Below are 21,513 nucleotides of genomic sequence, written 5' to 3' on the forward strand. Positions count from 1 at the left end.
GCTCAGGTTGGAAAAGAGCTTCAATGTCCTGATATCCAACTGCAGCCCAACCGTAGAATCAATGCAATCAATCTCTCCAGCTGCATCTGCAGCGCCTTTCTCCCCTCCAGCAGATCAGCACTCCCTCCCAGCTCGGTGCTGTCTGTGAACTTACGGAGGGCGCACTCAATGCCCTGGATGAGATCCCTGATCAAGGTGTTCAACAGGAGCTGAGCCCTGGGGGACACCACTCGTGGCTGGCCACCAGCCAGCAAATGCTGCTCTGGGTGTCCAGGCTTGGCTGAGTGAGGACAAAACTGCCTGGCCTCAAACGAGGCAGAGGAGCCACGATGCCATGTGAGGTATCTTTATGGCTGTCTGTACATCGCACAGCAGGCCCGGCTGCCCCTGCTTCTCCCCTCCATGGGAGCTGGGGGGCTGTGACACAGCACAAATGAATGCAGGCAGAGGGATACGTCAAAGGAAACACAAAGCATTTAATGACAAATCATAGAAAACAATGAGTAACAGAAACAACAATATTCCTAAAATTGCCATCCCACAACAACTGAGTGTCCAGACAGTGTCCCATCCCACTGCAATGATGACTTTGGAGGATGGCTCTGTTCTGCAGGGGAGGGATGGGGCTGCTGCTGGTGCCCCTGGAATGCTGCCGCTGCTGCCTGGTGCTGCAGGGCCGGCGAGGAGCTCAGGGTTACAGGTAGCCGTACATGTCAGCTATGGCCATTTCTATCTCCCGCTGCACCAGGAACTGCACGGGGCCGATCTTCATCTGCTGGGCCGCCCGCTGCCGCTCCTCCTGGGCCAGCCTCTTCATGCGCTCCCGCTCGAGCCGCTGCTCGGCTGTGATGGGCAGCGATTCCTCCAGCACTCTGGGTAGCGCACGGCCACCTGCCCGGGGCCCCACGCAGGGCACAAAGTCCATGGGGCGCTGTGGCCGAGGCTGCTGCTGGTGCAGCTGTGGCAGTGGGTCCCTGCACAGCACGGAGCTCCTCCATGGTGTCTTCTTGGCAGCGTTCTCCTTCCGCGCCGTGCTGCCTGGAGGTGCCGGCACTGCCTTGGCTGAGCCTCTGCCTTGGGGCTGGAGGGCAGCAGGGCTGGCGCTGGCTGTGGGTTGGGGCTGCACAGAGAGTGGCTGGCGCACCGGCCCCACCGCAGTCACTCTCTGCCCCAGCGGGTGCACGGCCTGGATGGATTCACACAGGTGCACGTGCAGCTCGCTGGCAGTGCCCTTTTGCCCGCTGCTGCTGGCTCCTGTGTTGGCCCCAGGCTGCTTCACTTGATGTGGGCGTTTGCAGCCTTTTCTTTCTTTTCCTTCCTTGCTTGGCAGCAGCTTCCTTTTCTTGGCTGGAGCGCTGCTGGTGGGCTGCTCCTGCTGGGAACTCTCCCCTTTCTGGGCCATGTCAGCAGGCGCAGGGCGCTTGGCCCGCTTGGTGCTGCCCCTCTTTTTCTTATCTGCCACCCGGCAGATAGTAGAGCCCAGTGACGGTGGAAAGGGAGCATGAAGAACCTGGGGCTGCTTTGGCTGCACCTCCTCAATGAGCTGTGCGGGTTGGGCTGAGGGAGGTGTGGTGACAGCCAGCGTGGTTGGCAGCGGACTGAGCCGGGCACTCGCTGGTGGCACGACAGGGCACAGCCGTGTCATCTCATACTGCAGCTCAGACAGGAACCCAGGGGATGGTGGAAGCCCCCAGAAGGGGTCGCTGTGGGTCCCGCTGGCAGCCTGTGCCTCCGTGCTGAGCTCTGTGCTTTCCCAGGGGTTGTCAGGGAGCTCAGCGATGAAGCATCCTGGGGCAGGGCTTCTCGGCTTCTTGTGAGGCACCTCAGCAGCTCTTGACACATCTGAAAATGCAAGATGATCACCGTTTTGGGGACTTCCCACACACACTCTGTGCAAACACACACCTGTGGGCTGTGCAGCCCCCAAACTCACTACTGATCCAAGAGAGCAAACCCTGAATGCCCGTGATGTCCTCCGGCACATCCGAGCTGGTCGCCACTGCTGGGAAAAGCAAGAAAATGCCCAAGGTTCAATGCCAGCTCTCCAGTACCATGTTCATCCCGTACCAAGGGATCTCTGGTGGACGTTGTGTTCCCATTACAGATCAGGACGGCAAAGTTAAGTGTCAAGCCCAGGGATTAAGACCCCAGGAAGAGACAATGAGAACAGTTCCAGGAAAGAATGGACAGAAAGCCAAAGTAGAAAGACAGTGCACCAAAGCCAGACGTCCACTGTGTGTCTGTACCTCTCTTGAGTGCTGGGCCACACTCTGTGCTCCTCCCCTGGCTTTCGGCAAGGCTGCGCTTTGATAGAATGCTGCTTGCATCAGCTTCTGACACGAAGGAGACAAGAAAGACATGAAGAGCATCTCAATGGAGGAAGATTTGAGCACAGCCAACAACAAGCTTCTGGTCTTCAACAGCAGTTTCTTCAGTTTGCCTTTCTGCTGCCACAACATTGTGCCCTTTCTGCAGTCAGCAGAGATCTGCAGAGTCCTTTCTTCTCTCTTCCATCACACACACTGCCCTTCATGCAGCCCTATTTAGAGGCAGGTACCCACACCACAGCTCACAAGAGCTTCTTACCCATGGAGGCTTTCCGTTTCCCCTCTTGTTCCGCACCGTTCCATGGATTTGCGGTCTCCGTCCCTACAACAACAGATCAGGTGTTGATTTCACAGATACCAGCGAGAAGCTGAAATACTGTCCAGTAAGCCCATGCTCCCCCAGTGAACAGAAGGATGCTACTTTGACAGCCCAAACACAATCTGTTTGATCACTTCTCGCTGCGCCTTCCTGCAAATCTTAAGGTTTCTTGACATTCCCTGCAGCACTGCCCCCGCCCAGAAGTAACAGTCAAATATCTCCACACTTCATGACAGAGGGCTGAGGACACTCACTTTTGCCTGGCAGTAAGGACAGGCCATCCCCATCGAGTCCCTCTGTGAGCTGAAAGGCGACGCTGGATCCTTGGCAGCCTGCTGGCTGCTTCTGAAGAGAGAAAGGAAGAAACATGGGAGGGAACGTGTCACGGTTTGAACTAAAAATCCACCTGCGTCCGTGACAGGGGGCCGTAGGCCCCGGAGGGGCCCTAGGCCGAAAGGAAAAAGTTAATTAGGAAAAGAAAACAGCGGCAACGATCTAAGGAGGCACACTTATTTACTAAATACTATATCGAAATACAGGATAACACAATATAATACAATATAATTGAAAATTGAGCTAACGAATCAAGCAAAATAGGAGAGAGAATGAGTCCCGTAACCGAGAGGCCTACTGTGAATCTAGGCGAACGGCTGAAGGCTCCCACACACTCCCCTGAACGCCAGAACTCGAAAGACGTCAGTCTGTTCTGCGACAGAGTTAATATAGAGTCCAGGTCCCGTGACCTATCGTGTTGTTCCCTGGGAGATGTAGTCTTCTTCTGTAAGTTGCAGATTCAGTAAAATTATTCATGCTTTATATGATGTTATGATGTGGAATACTGATAGCAAAAAATACAAAATTATTAAACCATGACATTCCACCCCTTATTCTACATCATTACATTATGTTTATACATACATACACACTCATATGTATAATTGTGAATAATCAGCAACCTTATTTTTTCTCAACAATTTATATTTATTCCATACATATCCCTAAGTTGAGAACAAAACTCTATAACCTAACCTACTATTTATTAATTTTGAGAAAATGGCAAAACTGCCAGAAAAAGGAAAACATGTCAGCGGTAGAGGGGAAAGGCAGCGCTAGTAGGGCGTCCCCCACATCAAGGTGCACTCATCCTTTCCCAGCCACCACAGCAGATTTCCTTTTGATTTATACTTCTTTCCATGTGTGCTCTACACATGCATGGCCAGTGCAGGATATAGAGTCCAGATGGAAAACTTGCTTACAGAATGCCTAATTAAGGTATATAGAGAAAAAGTGTTTCCTTAACATTAATCCACTCTATCTTAAGTCCTATACCTAATTGAAATATTTTCTGAGACTCTACCTATATATTTACAGGAAAATCATTGGCTGCACTCCCCCAACATCAAATTCCCTTGTGGTACACATTGAACATTCCCATTTTTGTCCATCACCCACCATGTGCACCCAGGTCCCTGGGCAAAGACAGTACCCCGGAGAGGTTTGCCCTTTCCAGATGCTGGAAGGACCCAAACTGTTTTTCCCAACACACTCTTTATATGTACTACAGGAACCTTATCTCCCTCCACGGTACGTAGGGAGCTGGATTGGTTAGGACCATTACGATTACTAGATCCTCGAGTGTTGACCAACCAGGTGGCTTCTGCTAAATGGTTCTCCCAATTTTTATACGTTCCGCCACCCATTGCTTTCAACATAGTTTTCAACAACCCATTGAATCGTTCAATCTTACCAGAAGCTGGTGCATGATAGGGAATATGGTAAATCCACTCAATGCCATGATTTTTGGCCCAAGTGGTTACAAGGGAATTTTTAAAATGGGTCCCATTATCTGATTCAATTCTTTCTGGAGTGCCATGCCGCCACAGGATTTGCTTTTCCAACCCTAATATGGTGTTTCGGGCGGTAGCATGGGGTACTGCGTATGTTTCGAGCCACCCAGTGGTTGCCTCCACCATGGTGAGTACATAACGCTTACCATTGCGAGATCGTGGCAAGGTGATATAATCAACCTGCCATGCCTCTCCATATTTATACTTTTGCCATCGCCCTTCCCCCCAAAGAGGTTTCATCCTCTTGGCTTGTTTAATTATGGCGCATGTTTCACAATCATGAATAACTTGAGCAATAGCGTCCATAGTTAAGTCCACCCCTCGGTCTCTGGCCCACTTATATGTTGCATCCCTTCCTTGATGACCTGAAGTCTCATGGGCCCACCGAGCTAGGAATAATTCACCCTTGTTCTGCCAGTCCAAGTCTATTTGAGCCACCTCAATTTTGGCAGCTCGATCAACCTGATGGTTATTTTTATGTTCTTCAGTAGCCTTACTTTTAGGCACATGAGCATCTACATGGCGCACCTTTACAACAATGTTCCTTATTCGGGCAGCAATGTCTTTCCACAGTTCAGCAGCCCAAATAGGTTTACCCTTTCGTTGCCAATTATCATCTTCCCACTGTTGCAACCACCCCCATAAGGCATTTGCCACCATCCATGAATCAGTATAAAGATGAAGCATTGGCCACCTCTCCCGTTCAGCCACATCTAAAGCCAGCTGAACAGCCTTTACCTCTGCAAATTGACTTGATTCTCCTTTACCTTCAGTGGCCTCTGCAACTTGTCGTGTGGGGCTCCATACAGCAGCTTTCCATCTGCGATGCTTCCCTACAATACGACATGATCCGTCTGTGAATAGGGCAAATTTCTTTTCGTTTTCTGGTAGCTCATTGTATGGTGGTGCCTCTTTAGCACGTGATACCTCTTCTGTAGGTGGTGTTTCAATTTTTTTACTCTCAGGCCAGTCCATGATCACTTCTAGAATTCCAGGACGGCTGAGTTTTCCCATTCGAGCTCGTTGAGTAATTAATGAAATCCACTTACTCCAAGTGGCATCAGTAGCATGATGGGTGGAGGGAACCTGTCCTTTAAACATCCAGTTAATTACTGGCAAGCGAGGTGCTAGAAGAAGCTGAACCTCTGTCCCAACTACTTCAGAAGCAGCCCGAACCCCCTCATACACGGCTAAGATCTCCTTCTCAGTCGGAGTGTAGCGCTCCTCAGACCCTTTATATGCTCGACTCCAAAATCCTAGGGGTCGGCCTCGGGTCTCTCCTGAGGCTCTTTGCCACAAACTCCAGGTGGGACCTTTCTCTCCAGCAGCAGTGTAGAGGATGTTCTTCACATCCTGTCCCGTCCGTACTGGCCCCAAGGCCACGGCACGGGCTATTTCTTGTTTTATCTGCTCAAAAGCCTGCTGCTGCTCAGGACCCCATGGGAAATTATTCTTCTTCCATGTTACCTGATAGAGAGGGCTCACTATGTGGCTGTAGTTTGGGACATGCATTCTCCAAAAGCCCACTACTCCCAGAAAAGATTGGGTCTCTGTTTTATTTGTGGGCGGAGACATAGCAGTGATTTTGTCAATCACATCTGCTGGGATGTGACGACGTCCATCTTGCCATTTTATGCCTAAGAACTGGATTTCCTGGGCAGGCCCCTTCACCTTGCTGCGCTTAATGGCAAAACCAGCTTTCAAAAGAATTTGGATTATCTGTTTCCCTTTCTTGGAAACCTCTGCTGCTGTATGGCCCCACACCACAATGTCATCAATATACTGCAAGTGCTCAGGAGCATTACCCTGTTCCAAAACAGCTTGGATCAATCCATGGCAAATTGTTGGGCTGTGCTTCCACCCCTGGGGTAAACGGTTCCAGGTATACTGAATACCTCTCCAGGTAAAAGCAAACTGTGGCCTACATTTTGCAGCCAATGGGATGGAAAAGAAGGCATTAGCAATATCAATGGTGGCATACCACCTAGCTTCTTTTGACTCCAATTCATACTGGAGTTCTAGCATGTCTGGTACAGCAGCACTTAATGGAGGTGTAACTTCATTCAGGCCACGGTAATCTACCGTCAGCCTCCATTCCCCACTGGTTTTACGCACTGGCCATATGGGGCTGTTAAAAGGCGAGTGCGTTTTGCTAATCACTCCCTGATTTTCTAATTGGCGAATTAGCTTGTGAATGGGGAGCAATGAGTCCCTATTGGTGCGGTACTGCCGTCTGTGAACCACTCTGGTGGCAATTGGTACCTCTTGGTCTTTTACCTGGAGCAACCCCACAGCAGAAGGATCATCTGACAGACCAGGTAAAGTTGACAGCTGCTTAACACCATTTGTGTTTACAGCAGCTATCCCAAAGGCCCATCGATACCCCTTGGGATCCTTGAAATATCCCATCCTAAGGTAATCGATTCCCAGTATACATGGAGCCTCTGGACCAGTCACAATAGGGTGCCTTCGCCAGTTTTTACCAGTGAGGCTTATTTCGGCCTCCAACATAGTCAATTCTTGGGAACCCCCAGTCACTCCATGGATATATATTGGTTGTGTCCCTTGGTGACTTGAGGGCATTAGGGTGCATTGTGCACCAGTGTCCACCAAGGCTTTATATTTCTGTGGTTGAGATGTGCCAGGCCACTTAATCCACACAGTCCAGTAAACTCTGTTGTCCCTTTCCCCCCCCTGGCTGGGGGCAGGGCCCCTCTATTGTTTACCTCGTTGACTTGCAGCAACTGGAACTCTCCCCTTCTTGGAAGAGTTCACCTTGGTAGTTGTTTCACCTTGTAATTCTTTCACTCGTGCCTGAAGTGCAGAAGTGGATGAATTACACCACTTCTTCATGTCCTCCCCATGACTACAGAGGAAAAGCAACAAGGCAAGACGTGTAGTCTCATTGTTGATTCGAGGTGACTTATCATCGTCATTTGCTTGAATACGAGGACGTCTCTTTTTAATGGTTGAGATTTTCGATGATACAGGTCGAGAGGAACTCATGTTGTTCAGCTTCCTCAAGAGGCGATTGTGGAAATCCTGGTTTCCATCATCTTGTACCACCGTGGATTCATCTACCTCAGGCACATTAGCCAATTTGTCAATAATATCATTTTGTGTTCCCTCCACTTCGTTTAACCTTTCCACAATTTTGACAATGGCTGAAGTATACAGATTAACTTCTGTGGCGCTTATAAATAATTCAAGTTCCTGAAGTCTGCCAATTAGTTCATTCACAAAGGGTTTCCTGTCCCCTTTGCCATATACTAATGCAAGTGCACTGGCATGCTTTTCTGGAGCTGCTTTTGTAAAGTCACGCCACATTTGTCGTGGAACGCGGACTGCTTCGGGATCATGTAATTGGTCTGGATCATTACGATTGAAGTCGCGGCTGTATAGCATTTCCACCAGAGCATTTTCTCTCAAAAACTGGATACCTTTCTCAATATCAGTCCATTTCTTTCTCTCAGGCTCCAAGTCCCGTTTAAAGGGGAATCTATCTCTTACTGCTATCAACATCCGCTTCCAGAGGGTGTAGGACCGATTTTGGCATGTGCCAATACCTCTGTCCACACGTGGGTCCCTGGAAATGCTACCCAGTTGGCGAGCTTCACTGCCATCGAGCCATGCACTGTTGGCACCATTGTCCCAGCAGCGAAGTAACCAAGTGACCATATTTTCTTTTGGCTGACGTGTGTAATCCTTTCTTAGATCTCGAATTTCACTCAGTTTAAAAGATCGATCAATAATGGTCGTAATACTTTGCTCACCTTTTGCTCTATCAAGAGTCCCAGGTGTTGATAGTGGCAACTGTGTTGATGAGGCTGCCCCATCTACGAGTTTGGACTTGAGAAATTCTCGTAAAGAAAAAGGAGCTTTTGGCTCCTCTTCTGACTCTGACCCTGACCCTGATGCTTGTGTTATTTCCTCCAGGTAACCCTCCTTCTTTTTCCTCTCTCCTAACTTTCTCTGCTCCTCTAACTTCTTCTGCTCCTCTATCATCTTCTGCTCCTCTATCATCTTCTGCTCCTCTATCATCTTCTTATACCCCTCTAACATCCTCTGCTCCTCCAACTTCTTCTGGTCTTCTGACTCCCCCTGCTCCCCTGAGTCTCCTGAGTCCTGCTCTCCTAACTCCCTCCGCTCTTCTAACTCCTTCTGCATTTTCTCTAACTGAGTTGAAACTTGTTTTGTCTTTCGCCCTCTTACAGGGGCAACCAACATTGTATCTGGTGTCCCAGATGGTTGGTCCAATTGGACTACCTGTGCCCCCGGTGGCTGGTCAGATTGGACTACATGTGCCCCCAATGGCTGGCCAAATTGGACTACATGTGCCCCTGGTAGTTGGTTAAATACATTCAACTCACCCTGGAGGGCACATAGCTGGTCTCGGAGAGCGTTCCGCTCAAACTGGACAGCACCAAGCTCAGTCTGGAGGCTGTTGTAGTTGGACTGGAGAGTGTTGTACCCGAACCGGAGGACGTTATGCTCGGCCTGGAGGGCAGTGTGCTCAGTCTGAAGAGTGTTGAGCTTGGTCTGGAGGGCATTGTGCTCGGTCTGAAGAGCGTTATGCTCGGACTGGAGGGCATTATGCTCGGACTGAAGAGTGTTGTGCTCGGTCCGGAGGGCACTGTGCTCAGTCTGAAGAGCGTTATGCTCGGACCGGAGGGCATTATGCACAGACTGAAGAGTGTTGTGCTTGGACTGGAGGGTGTCGCAGTTGGATTGGAAGGCATCATGCTTGGCCTGGAGGGTGCCGCACTCAGACTGGACGGTGTCATACTTGGACTGGAGAGTGTTGTGCTCGGTCTGGAGGGCATTGTGCTCGGTCCGGAGGGCATCGCGCTCAGTCTGGAGAGTGTTGTACTCGGACCGGAGGGCGCTGTGCTCGGACTGGAGAGTGTCGTGCTCGGACCGGAGGGCGCTGTGCTCGGACTGGAGAGTGTCGTGCTCGGACTGGAGGGCGCTGTGCTCGGACTGGAGAGTGTCGTGCTCGGACCGGAGGGCATCGCGCTCAGTCTGGAGAGTGTCATGCTCGGACCGGAGGGCGCCGTGCTCGGACTGGAGAGTGTCGTGCTCGGACTGGAGGGCGCCGTGCTCGGACTGGAGAGTGTCGTGCTCGGACCGGAGGGCGCTGTGCTCGGACTGGAGAGTGTTGAGTTGGGATTGCAGGGAGCTTTTCTCATCCCAAAGTTTTTCTGCGTCAGCTCTAAGATTCTCTTTCTCGTACCAGATTGAGTCTCGTTGGTACAGGAGATCTTTTCTCTCAGCTTCAAAAACTTTTTCTCTCTCTACCTTCTCATCCCAAAGTTTTTCTGCGTCAGCTCTAAGACTCTCTTTCTCGTACCAGATTGAGTCTCGTTGGTACAGGAGATCTTTTCTCTCAGCTTCAAAAACTTTTTCTCTCTCTACCTTCTCAGTCCAAAGTTTTTCTGCCTCAGCTCTAAGACTCTCCTTCTCGGCCCTGAGACTCTCTCTCTCAGCTTCAAAAACTTCCCTCTCAGGAATGGTATTGACTAAGGCCCGATAAGCATTAGCTAGGCCCAAAATCATTTGTGCCTCCTGAGATCTGCCTGAGCCACAACATTCCTGCCTCAAATATGCAATCAAACTCTCAGGATTCTTCAAGTGTTCAGGAGTGAAGCTCCATAACACTGAAGATGTCTGTCCTTTGAGAATCTCTTCAATTCCCTGCCACTCAGTATTCTCTGGTTCTAGAGAAGACTTCCTCCGGATGTTATAAATCCAGATACTGAGTGAGATTATTACAATAATCAACAGTAAGATCAGGGAGATTGAGAGTGTGGCCCACTGATCATTCAAAAACTGCATAAAGGATTCATAGAAAGAAAGAGGAGCACGCTTAAAAATCACCATTTCTGTATAATTAGTTGCATTAGTTGCTCCCTCTGGAGCTGTATACAGATACGAAGTGAGCATTGCTAACCATGCTTTCAATCCATTATACAATTGTATAGCTCCATAAGAAAAAGTGGCTAGCTTAAACATGACCCAATATGTTCGGAGCGTCTCAAAAAAGGAACCAATGGCACACAGTCCCTGGTAAAACAAATTTAGTAGAGAAAACATTTTTTTTTTTTTTTTTTTTCCTCCAATAGAGAGAAAAAAAGTAAAAGAAAACAAAGCTCAGCAGTGTTTATAAAATATACCGGAGTATTGGCAGTCTGCCTGGACTTTCAAGGTCAAGCTCGCAGGTGCAGAATCGCAAACACGAGATAGCTCCTTAACAGGGAAAAAAACTCGTAGCTCTGTTAAAAGCTAAAAGAGCAACAGAAGAAAACACAGAAAAAACAGCAACTCAAGTTGCCCGCATTCTCCACCAAAATCTGTCACGGTTTGAACTAAAAATCCACCTGCGTCCGTGACAGGGGGCCGTAGGCCCCGGAGGGGCCCTAGGCCGAAAGGAAAAAGTTAATTAGGAAAAGAAAACAGCGGCAACGATCTAAGGAGGCACACTTATTTACTAAATACTATATCGAAATACAGGATAACACAATATAATACAATATAATTGAAAATTGAGCTAACGAATCAAGCAAAATAGGAGAGAGAATGAGTCCCGTAACCGAGAGGCCTACTGTGAATCTAGGCGAACGGCTGAAGGCTCCCACACACTCCCCTGAACGCCAGAACTCGAAAGACGTCAGTCTGTTCTGCGACAGAGTTAATATAGAGTCCAGGTCCCGTGACCTATCGTGTTGTTCCCTGGGAGATGTAGTCTTCTTCTGTAAGTTGCAGATTCAGTAAAATTATTCATGCTTTATATGATGTTATGATGTGGAATACTGATAGCAAAAAATACAAAATTATTAAACCATGACAGAACGTGCAGCCACGGTTTGCAGAGAGATTCCAGATGGTGCCAGAGATGGGATATCAGAGTGCTGAGACACTATTTATCACTAAGGGAAAACAGCCTGAGCCACATTCCTGCCATTAGCCCAGGCTGTCAGCAGTGAGCACAGAACCCGACCACTTATTGAGGGCACAAAGGACCAGTAGGGCTCCTCCCGCTCCGTCCCTTCCCTTAAAAATGAGACAAAGGAAGAAGAACCAAGCAAAGAAACCCAGCCATACCTTTCCACTCACAGAGCAGAAATAGGAATAGCAGTCATCTCCTGGCTGAGACATGGCTGGTGAAGTCTCAGAGGAAGCTGAAGCTCCCAGGGCTCTCTCCACAGGAACGTGCCCCGCTCTTGGAAAGAGCTGGCTTCACTCTTCCTAAGACTGCCTCGAACCCCGAAATCTCCTTTTGGACAGGAACCTTGCAGAAAGTTGCGACAAGTGAAAAACTGTCAGGAAGAAGCATTTTCCCAGCTTTCTTATGCACCCAGCCATCTGCGGGGCAGCGCAGCACAATTTGCTCTTGGTGAAGGTCGCGTTTGTCATGTCTGACATGAAGCTGGGAACCCGGCAGCAGTTTTCCAGGGCAGGAATGACATTTCATCATCCTCACCGTAAGATGGGATGGAATCTCAACAAGAACCCATTTCCCTGCAAGCAGCCATGCTGAGGGGCACCGCTGGAGCTGGGAACTCCTCCCCAGCACAGCTTTTCTGCTGAGACACCTCCTGGCAACCACCCAGCACCAAACCCAGCTCACCTGCTGGGCCTGCTCAGCCCAAGCTGTGCCCAGATCACGCACACGCCGCAGCGCTGCTTCAGATGGGCTCTCACAGGGTGATCAGCTCCAAGGAGGGCCCAGAGCTCAGTCTGCGTGCAGACACTCACCAGAGCACCAGCTCTGCTCACCAGCTGTGGTACAAATGCTCCCACCCGGCAACGGTTGTGACCTCAGCGAGTGTCTGCATCACTGCTGTGCTTTCATCATAGGCGAAGGGAATGGACTCCTTCTAGATCCAAATGGTAGGAAACCAATGCCAGGGTCATCCAGTGGGGTGTTTTTAAGTAAAATAACAGAGAAGTGAAGCTGAGTGTAGTGCAGCCCAATAAAAACCAGTAAAGGCCAATATGGCCTCATAGTGGTCAATGGAGTTCCAGAGGAACCTGTAGGAAACAAAACCCAAGGCCAGTGCAGCCATCTCTGGTTGGGGTTTTAAGCCCCAGGGCTGATATCGGCCTCTCAGACTGTGGCTTTAAGTCCCAGGGCAGTGCTGGCCTCCCCGGCTGTGTCTGCATCTTCAGGCTCTCAGGCTGGTGCCGGCCTCTCTCAACTGTGGCCATGGCTTCAAGGCCCTGGACTGTTTCAAGCTTTTCAAGCTGTGCCTTTAGTCTCCAGGGCCTTTTTCAGCCCGTCTGTCTGTGGCTTTGGCTTTAAGCACCATGGCTGTTGTCCAATGGGCAATACTCCCACATTTGCCAATGACCATCACTTTACAGGAGGTAGTGAATGTTGACAGTTCCCCTTTCATTTTTCCTTGGCACTTAGGTTACAGAGTTCTCCTATGCTATGTGCAGGTGCAATACCTCTGAGCAACCATTTTGATGGTTTCAGCAAAGCTCAGGGCAACAGGCTTTGGTCATCCTCAGATTTACATGATGAGAGAGACAGAAAGACAAAAGTTCAAGGTAATAATCATTTCTCTTCTTCTAGTCAGCGTGCCATAACTAAACCTGCCATACTAAGACTTTTGTCCTGATAGGGATGTTTCCTTAATCTCACACTCTTAGCACAACTATTTCTGCTGAGATTAATAGAATCATAGAATCACAAGGTTGGAAAGAATCTACACCGTCATCTAGTCCGTCCAACCACTCTTTATCATACCTACAGAAAACCACTAAACCATATCTCCTTTCTCCCTATCCAGATGTCTCTCGAACACTGCCAGGATGGCAACTCCACCACCTCCCTGGGCAGCCATTCCAGTGCCTGACCGCTCTCTGAGAGAAAAAGTTCCTTCTTATGTCCAGTCTAAACCTCATCTGATACAACTTGTGGCCATTTCCTCTTGTCCTGTTTGTTGCCTGGCCCGTCCTATCATAACCTCCCTTCAGGAAGTTGTAGAGTGCAATGAGGTCTCCCCTTGAGCCTCCTCTTCTCCAGACTGAACAATTCCAGCTCCCTCTGCCTCTCCTTATAAGACTTGTGCTCCAGACCCCTCACCAGTTTTGTTGCCTTTCTCTGAACACGCTCCAGGGCATCAATGTCTTTCTTGTAGTGAGGAGCCCAAAACTGAACACAGTACTCAAGATGTGGCCTGACCAGTGCTGAGGACAGAGGGATGATCACCTCTCTGCTCCTGCTGGCCACAATATTTCTTATACAGGCCAGGATGCTGTTGGCCTTCTTGGCCACCTGGGCACACTGTCAGCTCATGTTCAGTTGAGCATCGACCAACACCCCCAGGTCCCTTTCCTCTTCACAGCCATCCAGCTACTCTGCTCCAAGCCTATAGCGCTGCATGGGGTTATTGTGGCCAAAGTGCCAGACCCAGCACTTGGCCTTGTTGAACCTCATCCCATTCACATCAGCCCAGTGATCCAGCTTATCTAGACCCCTCTGAAGGGCCTCCCTACCCTCCGGCAGATTGAGACCACCTCCAACTGGGTGTCATCTGCAAACTTACTGAGGGTACACTCAATCTCCTCATCTAGATCATCAATAAAAATATTAAACAATATGGGCCCCCGTACCGACCACCGGAGACACCACTGTTGCAGAACGGCGGGAGAAAAGCAAACGACCACACCTGTCATTGACATATGATCAGCTATTCTCGTTTATTCTTTGGCTGCATGTACCTTTATAATACGGATAATTAGCTCATACATATTGCAAAAGTGGAGCTCATCATTGGTTCCCAATTACATACCATCCCTGAGTATCTTAACAGCTTGTTGTTATCAACTGAAAGCTACTCCCTTGCTGAGTTCCCAGAACCATGGCTAGTTCCTCACCATCCCTGGGCATCTTGTTGTTCTCGCTGTCCTTGCAGTTGGTATGGCTGCTTGATAAACTGCACCGTGTTTACGACCCTTCTCAGCTAACTAGCTGTAAAAAACACTCTCTACATTTCCCCTGTTTTCTTTCTGGCTGAAAAAGGGTTTGATTTAACGACTGATTAATCATATTTAACAAGCAGTTCAGTTCATTTGTTCAATCAGTTCTCATGTAGTTTTATCCTGCTCCGTAGCTGCTCTTTGAACTCCTCATCTCGATCCATGGCTGCTGCTCCGTAGAATTCTTCTTGTATTACAACAATTTCAAGATACTGCCTATAGAGTAACAACACTACTTAAATTAATAACATAAGTATTATAACTCAATCAAAGCCTCGATTGACAATACTCTAAAAGTGAAAAAAGAGACAAGTCAAATACAACATAACAACATTACTGTTAAACCCACTAAAAAGAACAAATATGTTTGTACTGCAACCTAAGTTTCTGCAACCTGAAAATAAATCCGTGAGGGTCCCATTGTGTTAATCTGTAACTGATTTGGAAAATTCTTCAATTTTCATATACTCTGATACATTGATTTTTAATGACCACTAAAATTTGTGCAATAAATGCTTTTAGGATGCTCATAACCATGCTCTACCAACTGAGTTATCTGGGCTAATAATTGATTAATGATCGCACAATTTAATGGAATAGCATGTCAAATAGAACCAATTTTAGAGGACAAATGTACTAGAGTATCACTAGGGGCATTAATACTTACTGACCCTTAAGAAACAGCAAGCCATGTTGGTGGTGGATGTGACAGGTAGTGCCAGCAGGCCATCCCCTGCTTCAAGGTGCACATTTCCTCTCTCACCCATCACAGATTCTCTCCTGCATTCAGGGTCTGAAGGATTTCTTCCAGTTGTACACCATATCCGCATGGCCAGTGTGTGATACAGAGCCCAAGTGGAACACCTGCTTGGAAAACAGAATAAACTATCAAATTTAGTTCTATTAGCGTGCACTTTTGTCTAAAATGATGCATGGTTATATTTTGAAAATCCCAATTAGTTGGATGTAAGAGAGGTATCTATTCTATGATACAGGGTCTTCTCTTTGACTGGGATTCCTTTCCAGGTTTTGTCTTTGCAAATTAAGAAAAGCTAATTAATAGGCTAATAACATCATAACCAAACAGTACTAAAACATTGAAAGAGCTATTCTGGTAGATTCTAGCATTGATTACATCACAGAATCACAGAATCACAGAATTACCCGGGTTGGAAGGGACCTCAAGGATCATGTAGTTCCAACCCCCCTGCCTAGCAGGGCCACCAAACATACACATTTACTAGATCAGGTTGCCCAGGGCCCTGTCCAACCTGGTCTTGAACACCTCCAAGGACGGGGCATCCACAACCTCACTGGGCAGCCTGTTCCAGGACCTAACCACCCTTCTAGTAAAGAACTTTCCCCTAACATCCAACCTAAATCTTCCCTCCTTCAACTTAAAACCATTTCCCCTAGTCCTGCTATTATCAGCCCTTTCGAAGAGTTTACTCCCCTCCTGGGAGTAAGTTCCCTTCAGGTACTGAAAGGCTGCAATGAGGTCACCCCGCAACCTTCTCTTCTCCAGGCTGAACAAACCCAACTCCCTCAGCCTGTCCTCATAGGGGAGGTGCTCCAGCCCCCTGATCATCTTTGTGGCCCTCCTCTGGACCCTTTCCAAAATCTCCATATCTTTTTTGTACTGAGGGCTCCACACCTGGACACAGTACTCCAGATGGGGCCTCACAAGAGCAGAGTAGAGAGGGACGATCACCTCCCTATCCCTGCTGACCACCCCTCTCCTGATGGAGCCCAGGATCCCATTTGCTTTCCGGGCTGCCAGAGCGCACTGCTGGCTCATGTTAAGTTTCTCATCTATCAGGACCCCTAGGTCTTTTTCAGCCGAGCTGCTCTCAAGGACAACTCCTCCCAGCCTGTACAGGTGCCTGGGGTTCTTCCGGCCCAAGTGCAAAACCTTGCACTTTGCTGTGTTGAACCTCATTAGGTTCACCCGAGCCCAGCTTTCCAGCCTGTCAAGGTCCCTCTGAATGGCATCTGTTCCCTCCACCGTATCGACTGCACCACTCAGCTTGGTGTCATCAGCAAACTTGCTGAGGGTGCACTCCATTTCCTCATCGATGTCATTAATAAAGATGTTAAAGAGCACCAGTCCCAAGACAGACCCTTGAGGGACGCTGCTCGTTACCGGCCTTCACCTGGACATAGAGCCATTGACCACCACCCTGTGTCTGCGGCCTTTCAACCAATTGCTTATCCATCTAGTTGTCCACCCATCAAATCCACCTCCCTCCAATTTGGAGATGAGGATGTGATGGGGGACCATGTCAAAGGCCTTGCTCAGGTCCAGGTAAATGACATCGATCGCCTTCCCTTCATCCACCAACGCCATCACTCCATCATAGAAGGCTACAAGATTAGTTAAGCATGACCTTCCCCTGGTGAAGCCATGCTGGCTGTCTCGGATCACATGCTTGTTCTTTATGCGATCAAGCATGTTGTCCAGGAGGATCTGTTCCATCATCTTCCCAGGCACAGAGGTGAGACTCACCGGCCTGTAGTTACCCGGGTCCTCCCTGCTCCCCTTCTTGTAAATGGGAGTGACGTGACCCTTCCTCCAATCATCCGGGACCTCACCTGACAGCCATGACTTTTCAAATATGATGGAGAGCGGCTCAGCAACCACCTCAGCCAGCTCCTTCAGGACCCTGGGATTCATGCCATCTGGCCCCATAGACTTATACTCATTCAGTCTAAGGAGGCACTCTCGGACTTGCTCTACCCTTACAGTGGGGGCTATATTCTTCTGCCTTGATGTACACTCTGAAATGGAATTCAGGGATATCAGAAAACTGGAAATGAATTGATTTTTTTAATAGCGGAAGTAAATAAGCTTAGGGACATGTGCTGAATTATTTCATCACAACCATCTCTTCTGGCCTTAGAATTTACACATCTGCATAGGGCTTGTTCCATCATTAATTCTAGTGATATGTAAGTTACTTTGTAAGCTCCTGAGTTTAGATAGCTTGTCATTATTTGTAGGGCCGAATGGTACAAAGAAATTGCATAGTACTCCAATAAAGGCTTATTCTTCTAAAGCTTTTCTGTCTTTTGTTCTGGAGATGAAAGATTATCATTTTTCAATAGTGGGGATCAGTAAAAACCTGAAGGAAATCTGTCTAATGTAATGTTTTCATTAGAGCTGAAACTTGAGAGACATTAAAACTGTTTTTCAGCAGCCTTTTGGTTTTGCCACTCACAACAAAAATATGCATTATTCAGTATAACTTTTATCTGTACTGATCTGCAAGTTAGGGAATTAAGTCATAGTTTTAATTCTTAACTTCTTGCCTTATAGCGTTTGGCAGGCTGCTAAACCATCAGAACATGCCCAGGAATATCTGGATTTTAACCTCCACTGACTCGTATCATAGACCACCTTATGCTGTGATTCCATCAGGAACACTTAAAAAAAAATGGCCTCTGAAAAATAAGTACAGACAAAATTCTGAGGTTTTAGAAGAGAATCTTCTTCTAAATCTCTGCACTTTCTTTTTGTTTTTTCCCTATTTCAGTGAGTGCCACGTTTTGTCCTCAAGGATATCACTTTGCAGTGATATAGATGAAAGATGATAAAATGAGTGTTAGGATATTGTTACATGAAGTCAACTAGAGAAGGTAGGAATGAGATTTATTCAGAGACGTTTACAGCTCTGTATCAGGGAGAAATCTAATCTGCAAAACACGTCAACAGTTTTCAGTTGTTTCTTCGATGACTGCTTTGCACTTCTGTTTTGCCAGCTACAAGACAGGAAGAACATGAATTTCCTGTGTGGAGAACTGGAGGTTTACTTTGTGCACAGAGCATCCTTATTTTTTCTAAAAGTATTACACTGGATTCAGGTCATAGTTAAATTTTAGGAATGAATTGCTGTTGGAGTCTTACTTTCCATAAAAGACAGGCTGCAGGTATAGCTCAACATGCTGTTGCCAACTTGTTCAGCCCTGAATTCATCAATTCATCAGATTCCTAAGGTTATAAGAGAAATGACTGGAGATCTGCTTCCAAATGGGATTCATTAGCATTTGTCAGCTCCTCTAACCACACGGTGCCTGATGAGCTGTTTTGCAGCACTACATAGGAGATATCTGTAGAGTGACAGTATCACCTGTTCTTACTGTTTGATGAGTACATAAAAGAGAATATAGCACAGTAGATTCTCAAGGTACTAGAACTGTGGATGCCACATGGGTTGTTGGCTGTAGTTGGCCCTGCTTTAAGCATTGACTGGTTGCTTCCTTCCAACCTCAACTATTCAGTGGTTATATGCTTCTTTCCTTTTTTCTTACCTTATTCCCATCATATCTAAATGTGAACTAAAAGTTGGCTCACGGTTTGCACAGGTGTTGGATGCTTTCTTTATGTGCCTTTCTGCCCGTTCCATTCTCTTATAACAAGTGATTGCTGTTCAGAAATTTCACTCTGAAAGATCCTCCCCTTGCTGTAACTCTCATTTTTCCCTGTCTTTAGTTACCTGATCAAAGGATTGAAAGCTGTTGATTTGTTGCCATTTACACCACAGGCTGCCTTTATTCAAGACTGACAAGTTAGTTACTTTTATTTTAAAAGTTACTTTTATTTTAACTCAGTTTTTCAGAAAACGGACTGTTTTGCTGAGAGATCTACATTTAGTACTTCTTAAAAAACACTCATACGTGTACACTAATCACCAATTAAATTCTTCACAGATCTGCTTGAGATGTACCATATTTCATGCACTAAAAATAAAAGCAAGCCAAAAAGAAATAAGTTAATGTGAGAAGAACTGAATATCTGGCCTATATTCCATCCACGTACAAACAGGAATGCTGAAAGATGCTGTCCAGAATTAATCAACAGTTGCCTTTTTCTGCACAGGACAGTGGGAGGAGGACCTTTGGGGACCTGGGGGATGCCTAATGACAAATTAATAAGGATTTAGACAGGATTCCGGAAAAAAATATCACTTCATCAATGCCTTGTTTTTATACACTTTTCTAAGTATCTGATGTCAGCTGCTGCTGAAAATAGGACAGGGACAGGTGTCTGAGCCTTAATGGCTGCTCTCATATTCACTGTTACTGAAAGTGCACGCCTGTTCAAAACAGAACACAGGTTGACCTGTGCAGACATCTCTGCCACTTCGGTGCTCCTCAGTGAAACCTAAGACTTCTGCCAAATGCCTTCAGGAAATTTCTCTGAGCTGTGGTATCATTTCTAATTGCCACCTCTGAGGTCTAGGCTGCACACGTCTGTCTCATCAGGCATCTGTCTGCTTTCAAGAGACTGCAGCACCGTCATAAAACTCTAACGTGTCTGTCCTTTAATTATAGAACACATCAGCATCTCCTGCAGCGTGTGCACCCCCTCATTGCCCATCAGGCCAGGAGTACTGATCTGCCAGCAGCCTGGCTTGTTTGCAGTAACAGCAGGCTGGTGTGATTATCGGAAAGCGGAACATTTGTAGGGGTCTGATTGTTGTGTGATCCAGGGGATTTCTGAATGATGTGCACCTCCTCAAAGCCTCCTGCCGCTAACAAGCTCTTTGCCACTTGATGGCACTCTTAAATATTTAGTGAGTTGCAAACGCCATAAAATATGCCTTTTTTTTTTTTTTTTTTTTTTTTTTTTTCAGAACAGGGTTAGAGGATGTAGAGCCTCGTGCATTAAATAATAAAACACTATAAAGTCTGCAGCTTAAGCTGACCAAAACAAGAAAGGCAGGAGCAAGAGTAGAGTCGGTTGTTCAGTGGCTGCCAGCTGTGTGCCAGCTGGTTCAGCACTAGTCTGACTTCCCAACTCTGGAGTGCTCTGCAGAGATGAGTGTCCTGTTGAGTTTTGGGGTATGGAATGTCCTTCACCACCTGGTTTCTGAGGAGCTATGTGTTGTGTGAGACTGGTAACTTGTCTGTCTGAGGTTCGTGAATATATTCCTGTAAACAGCAGGAGTGTTGCTCTTGACATTACTGATAGATATTACATAGCCCCCATCAGTCATCCTTTTCTTCTGTCTTCTGAGGTGTATATCCTCAGGAGTCTATGAGAAGTATGGAGAAGAAAGAGCCTAGACCACATTAGCTGGTCTGGAATACAAATCTCCCAGTTGCTGCTCTTCATTGTGTGGACTCTTTCTCCCTTTTATTTGAGTATCTTCAGTGTGTATGTTAGTATTCACAACAATAGGTTGCACTGTTTACATTGCAAAACCAAATCTGCTAAACCTATAATGCAAAGCTTTTTCTCATCAGTATGAGAAAAGTCTGGCACTACTTATAGCTCTGTGAATTCAGCTCAGTTATGTACTTCTTTTCTTTCCACTGCTCACCTGCTCTCCTTCATGTGAACCAGAGGAGTGCTGAGCTGCAAGTCAAATACTCCTGCTGCTTTCAGGAAGGCACGGTATCTTTTCATCCTGTTTTCTGTTGTTCTTGTCTGCCTCTGAGACTCTCCAGTAGCATGCAGCAACAAATGTTGCCTTACTTGAACTTGTTTGCACTGGTGTTTCCAAATCTATTTTTTGTTGTACCAGTTGACTGCAGTGTCTCTAGTATTTCTTTGCTGGACTGTGATTTAGAGTAAGATGCAAACATGCGTGTCAGCTTGTTTCCATACCAGCTGTTTGAATCTATCAGTCTGGGTTTCTGGAGTCTGAGTCTTGATTCTGACATGTGTGGAGCCCATAGCAGTAATTACGGCTGTGGCATGGCCTCAGGTCATGTGTAAATTACAGCCTTCCTTGTTGCCTGTCAATTTTGTCTTTTCTAAAATTTCCAAAAGACTTTAAAATCCTATTTTTTGTCTCTCTCCAATCGGAACTGCAAGTTCTGTGCTTCCCAAACAGAGCCACAACTAATAACATTAACTTGATCAGGAGTACCAGGAGTTAGTCCAGCAGTTGGTGGAAGGTGTCAGGCAGAATACTAAATGTGACATTCCAACATCTGAATCAGCACAAACCAAAGTGGTCTGCAATTTGCCAGTGCTGGACTGAGGGGATTGCCCCAAGCTTGCAGAGCTTGCTGCTGACCAGAGGGC

General features: G+C 47.2%; 2 protein-coding genes across 4 annotated transcripts; both read right to left on the bottom strand.

Moving 5' to 3' along the window:
- Positions 1–456: 456 nt before the first annotated feature.
- LOC146752491 (uncharacterized) lies at positions 457–1,828 on the bottom strand (the record flags this gene model as incomplete). The annotated part of the gene is made up of 1 exon (XM_085531886.1): positions 457–1,828. A coding segment is annotated over one exon (1,134 nt), but the record flags the coding sequence as incomplete, so codon positions are not given.
- Positions 1,829–1,839: 11 nt separating this feature from the next.
- Positions 1,840–3,082, bottom strand: LOC146752492 (uncharacterized). 3 transcript variants are annotated; one of them, XR_014940607.1, is made up of 3 exons: positions 2,901–3,077; positions 2,587–2,649; positions 1,840–2,330 (listed from the first exon to the last, which is right to left on the bottom strand). XR_014940607.1 is itself a non-coding variant. In XM_085531803.1 (3 exons), exons 1-3 carry the CDS (start codon positions 3,013–3,015, stop codon positions 1,860–1,862), a joined length of 321 nt encoding a protein of 106 aa, XP_085387929.1. In that variant the 5' UTR covers positions 3,016–3,082; the 3' UTR covers positions 1,840–1,859. The 3 variants fall into 3 exon arrangements, 2 of the variants coding, with proteins under 2 accessions (XP_085387929.1, XP_085387928.1); XM_085531803.1 differs by having other exon boundaries at positions 1,840–2,002; positions 2,901–3,082; XM_085531802.1 differs by having other exon boundaries at positions 1,842–2,333; positions 2,901–3,082.
- Positions 3,083–21,513: the final 18,431 nt, after the last annotated feature.

Source organism: Coturnix japonica, unplaced genomic scaffold (assembly GCF_054131305.1).
Source record: "Coturnix japonica strain WE unplaced genomic scaffold, WE-NBRP24 Scf045, whole genome shotgun sequence".
Taxonomy (NCBI): Eukaryota; Metazoa; Chordata; class Aves; order Galliformes; family Phasianidae; genus Coturnix; species Coturnix japonica.

Bases quoted from the DNA above. Each gene is read 5' to 3' on its own strand.
- LOC146752492 (XM_085531802.1), bottom strand. From the start codon at position 3,015: ATGTTTCTTCCTTTCTCTCTTCAGAAGCAGCCAGCAGGCTGCCAAGGA. The intron at 2,650-2,900 runs GTGAGTGTCCTC...CTGTTGTTGTAG, and splicing joins GTCCTTACTGCCAGGCAAAA to GGACGGAGACCGCAAATCCA. The intron at 2,334-2,586 runs GTAAGAAGCTCT...CCTTCGTGTCAG, and splicing joins GAAACGGAAAGCCTCCATGG to AAGCTGATGCAAGCAGCATT.